The following is an 8377-nucleotide window of genomic DNA, read 5'->3' on the forward strand; positions in this document are numbered from 1 at the left end:
CTTTATGAGTGCTCTGTCTTCACACACACACACCAGAAGAGGGCATCAGATTCCATTCCAGGCATTTGTGAGCCGCCATGTGGTTGCTGGGAATTGAACTCAGGACCTCTGGAAGGGCAGTCAGTGCTCGTAACCGCTGCTTTAACCCCAATATAGTGAATTTTAATCCAGTCTAAGATATACAATCTGAATCTGTGACTCTCTCTCTCATAGCTTTGCCCATAGAGTATTGCCTAGAATGCACAAAACCACACTCTTGAGTGTGAGAGCGAGTGTGAATGTGTGGGTTCCCCAACACCCATAAACTGGGTGCACATGCCTGTGGTCCCAGCACATGGGGATAGAGGCAGAAAGATCAGAAGTTCAAGGGTCATTCTCAGCTTTTATGAACCCAAAGGCTAGTCTAGGATACGTGAGACCCTGTCTCAAAATTTTTTAAGTATTGGAAGGGCTTAGGACAAATATCTTTGTTCCTCTCATTTTAAGGAGGTATTAAAAAAAATGACAGTTATTTTTACTCATTTTTAAAATGCATTTGAATCTAAAAACATTTATCTCTAAATGTTTTGTACTAGGATTACAGATTGGGCAAATAAGGAATGTTAATTAAATAAAATCAAAGGGTCAGACCAAATTTACTTTTTAAACCCTTGTTTTTGATTAGCATAACAAGAATATAACAAATGAGCAACTGTCATTTTCTAGGCTGGCTGTGGCCTAGGAATTCACCTGGCGTTTCCGGCCGCTTCATGAAGCTCAGCTCTGCTCAGAAGCCTTAGACACCACATTCTGCAAGCTCCCTCACGTGAGCTGGCTCCATCACAGATGGCCAAGCATCAGAACCTGAGTGATACTTGGCCACAAAATGCCGTGGGCCTCTCAAAGCGAAAGGTGACAAAGAGGGCCTCAGGCTTCCATGATGCCAAGATCGGAAAGGGCGATAAGATTCAGTGCAAAGGAAAGCAGAGCAGGAGAAAGAAAGCAGCTTTGTGTCGCAGCCCCAGAGCCCGGTGGGTGTGCACAGGCCTGTCTGTTGGAGGGAGGAGGAGGGATGTGGGCATGAAGGAAGGAACTGGTTAGGTAGGGAAAAAAACCTCCAACTTCAGACTGAACAACTGCGAATGTGGTGTCTGAGCAGAAAAACGCCCCCTTGAGCGCTTGTGGGGGTCACAGGACTGTGGCGGGGCCTCTAGGTAACCGTCTGAGGGGAAAGCAGACGTAGCCAGGAGTGGCAGCTCAGCCCTGCAATCTCACCACCTGGCAATAGGACCAGAGAATCAATGACAGCCTCAGTTACTCAAGGCCCTCAGGCCAGTCAGCCTGGGCTACCTGAGACAAGAAGGAGGAGGAAGGAAGAAGAGGAAGGAGGAGGAAGAGGAGGAGGAAGGAAGGAATAAGGATGGAAGAGGAGGGAAAAGGAAAGAAGGATTACCGTGACAGCCACTAATCCCACTAAGTATATACTCAAGAGATCTTAAGACACATCCTCAAAATCTTGTGCTTAAATGTTCACAGTGTAAAAAAGGCACTAAGTGGACATAACCCAAATGCCTACCATCTGATGAGTAAATAAAATGTAGCACAACGGAATATCATCTGGCAAAAATGGAATGAAGTTCTGACACACACTACACACTGATAAACCTTGGAACTACCCTAAGTGAAAGAAGCTTGGCCAGCATCAAGAAAACTGGTGTGCACTGCCCAGAGCACACAAATCCAGACAGAAAGCCAGTGGTGGTCAAAGGCTTGGGGCGTGACCGCCAATGTGCAGTTTGGGATGGACTAGAATTCAGTTTTGGCGATGGTGGTAGCACAGTTGTGAATTTATGAGTGTCAATCACCAAATGGTTAATTTCGGGCTCTGTGTCAGCACACTATAAACTCTGTGAGGCAGCACCTGCCTAGACTCCCAGCTCTGGGGCTGGAAGGTGACAGGAGGAGCAGGAACCCAGGGTTAATCTTGACAGCTCAGCAAGCTGGATCAGCTATCTGAGACTGCCTCCCAAGGCGGGGGTGGCGGCTCAGCCTGTCATGGTGTGCCTGCTGCCCTAACACAGGTCCTTAGTTCTGACCACCCTCACCATGGAAAAGCTGGGCGTGGTCACGAGAATCTAACCCTACCCTTGGGCCGAGAGGAGAGGCAACATTTGGATTCACTGGCTAGCCAGTGCAGCCATGGTGAACTCTGAACCAATGACAGACCCTGGGTCAAAATATAAGCTAAAGGGAACAAGAGAAAGACACCTAGACTGGAGAGGGGCTTTAAAGGCACAAGCCAGCTTGAGGACAGCCAGGGCTACACAGAGAAACCCTGACACCAACCTTTGAGACATACACACATGTTATGGCACATGAATCCTATCTCTACAGCACTGTCTTAAAGCGAGTGTTGGGATGCAGCTCGGAGGCAGGGCACTTGCCTGCTATGCACAAGGCCCTGGGTTCCAGCTTCAGCACAGTTATCAGTTAATTAACTTGTTAAATGGATATGGGAAATGCTGGCCTTCTTTTGACCTCAACAATGAGCTCAGGGGTTGTTTACCCACGGCATGTGTGAGGCTCTGAGTTCAGTTCCCAGACCCTACGGAAAAAGAAGGGAAAGGAACAAGTTACATAGAAAAAGTGAGAACAGATCCAACAGGAGCTCTCGGGACAGCAGAATCAGACTGACTGAGACAGTGTCCACCTCCGACCAAAAGAAGGTACAAAGGAAAACAGACTGCTGCCCAACCCGCACTTCCTGCTGAGGTTTGGCGTGGAAGGAACTTGACCTTCAGATGTGTTTTACAGGTTTTTAAGTATGTATCTATATTCAGTTACTTTGAAGTCACTGAATCTTTGCTGAGAACCTTTAAAAAAAAAAAAGCACTCAGCAAGGGATCCTGTGAAAATGTCTAATCTAATAATATCATCCTAAAGCTAAATGATAAAATGCACAAAACCAGACCTGAAACACTGAACAAAGGGCAGACCAGCCCCGTGGCCCTGAACTCAACCCGTGAGCACGGCACACACACACACACACCCCCCACTCCCAAGGTGGGGCTGCAGGAGGCTCCCACCGTGGCCTTTCACAGCCTCTGCCTGTGTGCTGTTTGTGTTTCCAAACAATGAAAGGGTGGGTATGCAGCCCACCTCCTTCTCGCTCTCTGTAAGTTGTATTTAAATCGACATTTTAGATTTCCACTTGCAAAGATGAGTTTCTTTTAAGAAGTTCTGCTCCTTCCAGATCAAGACCACAGAAAAAGCAAGCTAGAGTGTTCTGAAGCCTCAACCAGACAGCGTGAAGAACAGGCTGCTGGCCTGGAACTCACTACATGGCCCAAGCTGGCTTCACACTTGTGGCAATCCTCCTGCTTCACCCTCCCCTGTGCTATGATTACAGGTGCAAGTCATCGGGCCTGGTTTATTTCCATTTTTTGAGAAAAGATTTATTTATCTTTAATTTTTTATGTGTTTGGCCTGCATGTGGGGTCTGTGCATTACATGTGTGCAGTGCCCTTGGAGACCAGAAGGGGGCACCAGATGCACTGGGGCTGGAATTATTGATGGCTATAGGCCACTGTGAGTGTGAGTGTGTGTGTGTGTGTGTGTGTGTGTGTGTGTCTGTGACATAGGTCCTCTGCAAGAGTAGCAAACACTCTTAACCACTGAGCAATTTTTCCAGCCCCGGGTTCTAGTTAAACATTTTTTTCTTATTCTCTTTCTTTATTTTGGTGTGGAATCGTTCATGTGTCATGGCACACGTATGAAGACAGAGAATCACCAGTGGGAGTTGGCTCTCTCCTTCTACCACGTGGGTCAAAGATACAACTTACTACAATCAATCTCTGTGTAGCCTTGGCTTCCTGGGACTTGCTCTGTAGACCAGGCCAGCTACTCACAGATCTCCACCTGCCCCTGCCTCCCCAAGTGCTGGGATCACAGGCGTGTGTCACCACACCTGGCTCAGCCAGCAGCCTTAACAAGAAGTGGCTTACCCACTGAGCCATCTCACCAGTCCTGTTTCTTTTGAACGAAAATCTATGAAAAACAAAATCACATTTTCCTGTCTTACAATTATGAAGATAATGTAATCTGTTTGCTTGCAACTTGGTCTCGTGTGGCCCAAGCAAGACTGTAACTTTCTGTGCTGCCAGGAATGATCTCAGGCCCGATTCCTGCCTACCTTCCAACTGCTGGAATCACAGGTGCGCACACAGTACTGAGCCGCCAAACTTCTTCAGGGTTGTAAAGTTTTCACTTATATCCAGGTTTATCATTTTAAACATTCAGATTTCCTTCATTAAACTTACCCCACTTCTGAAACGTGTTACAATTATAGATTTTCTGAACTATATATACACATATATATATTTCCAAAAGTGCCATTTCAGGCCATAGTCTTCACGTCTAAAACATGAGTTGTTCTTGTCGACAACTCATATTTACATGTAAATATATTTATATATATAATTTATATTATGGGCTGGAGAGATGGCTCAGTTGTTAAGAGCACTGGCTGCTCTTCCAGAGGATGCAGGTTCAATTTCCAGCACCCACCTAGCAGCTCACAGCTTTTTTTAAAAAAAGGGCTGAGGTGAATGCCTGTAATCCCAGCACTCGGGAGACAGGCAGGCAAGTTCCAGGACAGCCAGAACGAGAAACCCTGTCTCGAAAAGCAAGAAAGAAAAAGAAAAAAATAACAGTGACTGTGAGCATTCATGTAGCTTTCCATCTCCTCTACTTCAGTCTCTTTCCGGACCGCACTTCCCCATCTCTTTGGCTAGAGGATAAGCTGCTGCAAACACGACCAACCACAGCGTGCAGAGGAGACTTCCAGTATTTTGACTTAATTTTTTTAATTAAAGTAAAATCCTATAATACTCTTAAAAAACAAACAACAAAGAACTAATTAGCCAGACAGGAGGTACATGCATGTAACCTCAGTAGGGGGGAAGAGCCTGGGGAATCACAAGTTCAAGGCCAGCCTGGTTTACACAGCAAGCTCCAGGCTACAGAGTGAGACTATCTCAAACATGGAAAAAAAAAAAAAGGTAAAAAGTTTCCAAAGACAACTAATTAATAGTCCAATGCAACTTTATAGTATGATAGCCATCATCCTCACTCTAAGTCTTCATGTGACCTTCATTCCATTAATAATTAATTATGGAGTATGGACAAACTGGAATACTGAGGGGGAAGTGTGCGCTCAGTAGGCAGAGCACTAGCTCAGCCTAGGCAAGGCCCTGGGCTGGTCCCCAGCACCACCACTGCAGGGAGGACTCAGATGTTAATTGAAATAATGAGCCCACACAAATTGTGTCTCCACAAATCGCATATTTACATATAAAACTCATTTGTAACATTTCAAACTGAAATTGTTTTATTAGCATGTCATGGAATATTCATGAACTCCCAAGCTGGGAGGAAAAAAGAAAAAAGAAACAACAAATGCAAAAGAAAAACTGTTCAAACATTTTTACTTTGAAAACTAGAACTCCAATGAACCGTTACTGCACCAGGAAAAGGCTTAGAGAAAACCAGATCACAAATGACTCAAAAACTCAGCCTTGGAAATTTCCCTCTCCCCTCTGCCAGTCTGCCATAATGAGGGCAATCAGGTGAGACTCACACCATGGTTCAAGCAAAGTAATTAAATGATGAACAAACTTAAAAGCATGGACTCAAGCAAGCAATGTTATTACCGACTAAATAGTACCCGAATACGCACCCCAAGCACTTTTTTTTTTTAAATGTATATATGAGTTTTTTCCTGAGAAGCAACACTGATGTTTTCCCCTCTTGGATATATCAGGCTTCAAACCTCATTTCAAACTTGATGAAACTTAAAAAAAAAAAAAAATTCAAATGCAGGGTAACTAGACACTTAGTGGCAGAGAGGCTGAATTTGACAAGAATGGACAGAATGTTCTAGATGAAATAAAAGAAGTTTCACAGTTTATCACCCTCTGTGTGGCACGCCGGAACAAAGGATGCCTTGGCCTCTTCTGCCCTTTAATTTGCGAACGCAACTTTCCTATGAGAGGCCAAGGAGAAAAAGCCATCTTTTTGTAAAGCTTGAAAAGTTATAATGTGACCATCTCATGCAGACTGCTATCAATCCTCCTCCCACGAAGTTCTTCTGATTTCCAAAATACACCCTCGAAGAAAATAGATGCAAGCACTCTACAGACTATGTCCCTAGAATTCTTTAAGCCCAGGGAAAATGTTTATGATTTTCAAGCTCCATTCAGAAGCCTTTATCTGCAATGCGTAAGCGGTTTTTGGTGGCAAGCTCAGCCAATATCAGAAGGCAGCTTAAAATGTCTAGTTGACGTGGATGAGAATCTAAAACTATCTTTTAGGAAGAAATATCATCTGCCACCTACAATCCTAAGGAATTAGCGGGGCTTCCAGTCTCTGTGGTGGTCACACAAGCCTTGCACATGACCGTGAGTAAGGAAGGCTGCGGGTGAACACTTTGCTCAAGCGCCGGTGGGTGAGAAGTGACCACAAACGCCTCAATTTCGTCTTCGGGTAAAAAGGTGGGGAGGAAACGGAGTTGTCGCCTCTGCTACTTCGGAGACCACGTTTAAAGGACTCGGAGAGGAGGCGGAAAGGGGCGAAGTCGTGGTGTCCACCTGGCTGCAGCAGAGAACCGGGATCTTGGGAAAGGGATGCGGAGGAGTGGATCTTATGTAAGCACACATCAAATTCCGTGTGTGTGCACCCCCAGGCTGAGGCTCCTCTGAGCACCCAACACACGTCCACTGCATCCCGCCAGGGTCGCCCCCCCCCCCCAGGCTGCGTGCGCTGCTGGAGAGTGGGCTGCCCCCTCCGCGCGTCCCCACACCTCCCCGGACCAGCACCTCCGCGCCCTGGGACTGCAACTGGGGCGGTCAAGGCCCAGGCACCCCGCCCGGGGCAGAAATTGGCTCCCCCAGGCGACTGCAGCGCTCGCCTCGGCTCTCCGGAGCGCTGCTCCGGGCACCCGAATCCGAACCTCCCGCAGAGGCAGGCTCGGTGCTCCGCACTCAGCCTGCAGCCCCGCGCTCGGGCCGGAACCCCACGGCCCGGGAGCACCACCTCACTCGGCCCCCAACCCTGTGCGCTGACACCGTTCCCGCCCCGGGTCCTGCACCTGTGCATCCCTCACGATCTCCGCTCCCGGCCGCGAACCTCGCCCAATAAGACGCGCGCCCTCGGACCTGAACCCTGGGCCCCGGCACAATTCCCACTCTCGGACCCAGACCCTGCGGCCCTGCGCGACTCCTGCACTCTGCCTGCACCTTGCGCCCGGTTACCACTCCCTAACTCGGATCCAAACCTGGCCCCGAACCCTGGGCCTTGGCACGATTCCCACACTCGGACCCGACCCTTGCCTGGGACGATGCGCGCGCTAGGACCCGAACCCTGGGCTCTGGCACGATTCCCGCACTCGGGATCCGAACCCCGAGGCCCTGCAGGGCTCCAGCGCGGTACCCACCGCCCCGCCGCCCCGCCGGGCTCCCGCGCTCGGCCCCCACCTTGCAGCGAGCACGGTTCCCGCACCCGGCCCCGACCTCGAACCCCGCCGCCCCGCAGGACTCCCGCACCCGGCCCAGCCCTGCACCCGGCTCCGGTGCCCGCACCCGGCTCGCCGCGCCCCGCCGCTTACCTCGCGCGGCCCAGACCCCGCCGCCGCACAGCAGCCCCGCCAGCAGCAGCCGGACGGCCGGGGCCAGCGCGGGCGCGGGGCGGCGCAGCATCGCTCGGGCTCGGGGCGCCGCGGCCGGCCCGGCGCGGAAGCGGCAGGGAGGCGCGCTGGACGCCGAGAGGGGCGCGGGCAGCCGGGGGCCGGCGGCGGGGCGGCGCGGCGGGCACCGGGACGGGAGCGGCAGCCGCCGTGCTGCTGGGCCGCGCGCGCCCTCCCCTCGTCGGCAGCGCTGCGCTGGAGGCGGCGGCGGCTAAGATGGCGGCGGCGCTCTCTCTCGGGTCCGGCGAGGGTACCCGGCCGGGGGCGGGGTGGCGGCGGGCGGGGCGGGGAGGGAGAGCGCGCGCGCGCTCCCGGCTCCGCGGGTGCGCGAGCCCACGGGCTGAGCCCGCGGTGCGCGCCTGCGGGCACGCGCCGAGGAGGGCTGGCCGCAGAGCAGCCGGGCGGGACCGGCAGGACGCGCCCCCTGCCCGGGGCCGCCCGCGAGCATCCGCCCCTCCGCCTCGCGCGCGCCCCTGGACGCTGCACGTGGAAGCCCCCCAAAGCTCCTGGGGCCCGAACCTAAGGTCTTGCTGTCCCACCCCCTAGAACTGCGACCCTAGGGCCTCCGCGCTCCAGCACCCGGCCACTTCATCCAAGCACCTCAGTGACCTCTGCCGAGTGGAGGTGATGAGCGGAGCTTGTGGGGTCCGGAAAGGC

At 51.5% G+C, this 8377-nt stretch overlaps 1 protein-coding gene across 4 annotated transcripts in view; it reads right to left on the bottom strand.

Annotated features, from left to right (window-relative positions):
• Positions 1 to 7948, bottom strand: part of Clstn1 (calsyntenin 1) — a 58064-nt gene extending 50116 nt beyond the window's left edge. For 2 of the 4 annotated variants that reach the window (XM_060379052.1, XM_060379051.1), the window contains exon 1: positions 7643 to 7948. In XM_060379052.1, the coding sequence (XP_060235035.1) occupies positions 7643 to 7733 (91 nt within the window). In that variant the 5' untranslated portion in view covers positions 7734 to 7948. The remainder of the gene's footprint in view (positions 1 to 7642) is intronic. The other 2 variants (XM_060379054.1, XM_060379053.1) reach the window with 1 other exon arrangement.
• Between the last annotated feature and the right edge of the window lie 429 nt (positions 7949 to 8377).

Source organism: Meriones unguiculatus, chromosome 3, assembly GCF_030254825.1.
Source record: "Meriones unguiculatus strain TT.TT164.6M chromosome 3, Bangor_MerUng_6.1, whole genome shotgun sequence".
Taxonomy (NCBI): Eukaryota; Metazoa; Chordata; class Mammalia; order Rodentia; family Muridae; genus Meriones; species Meriones unguiculatus.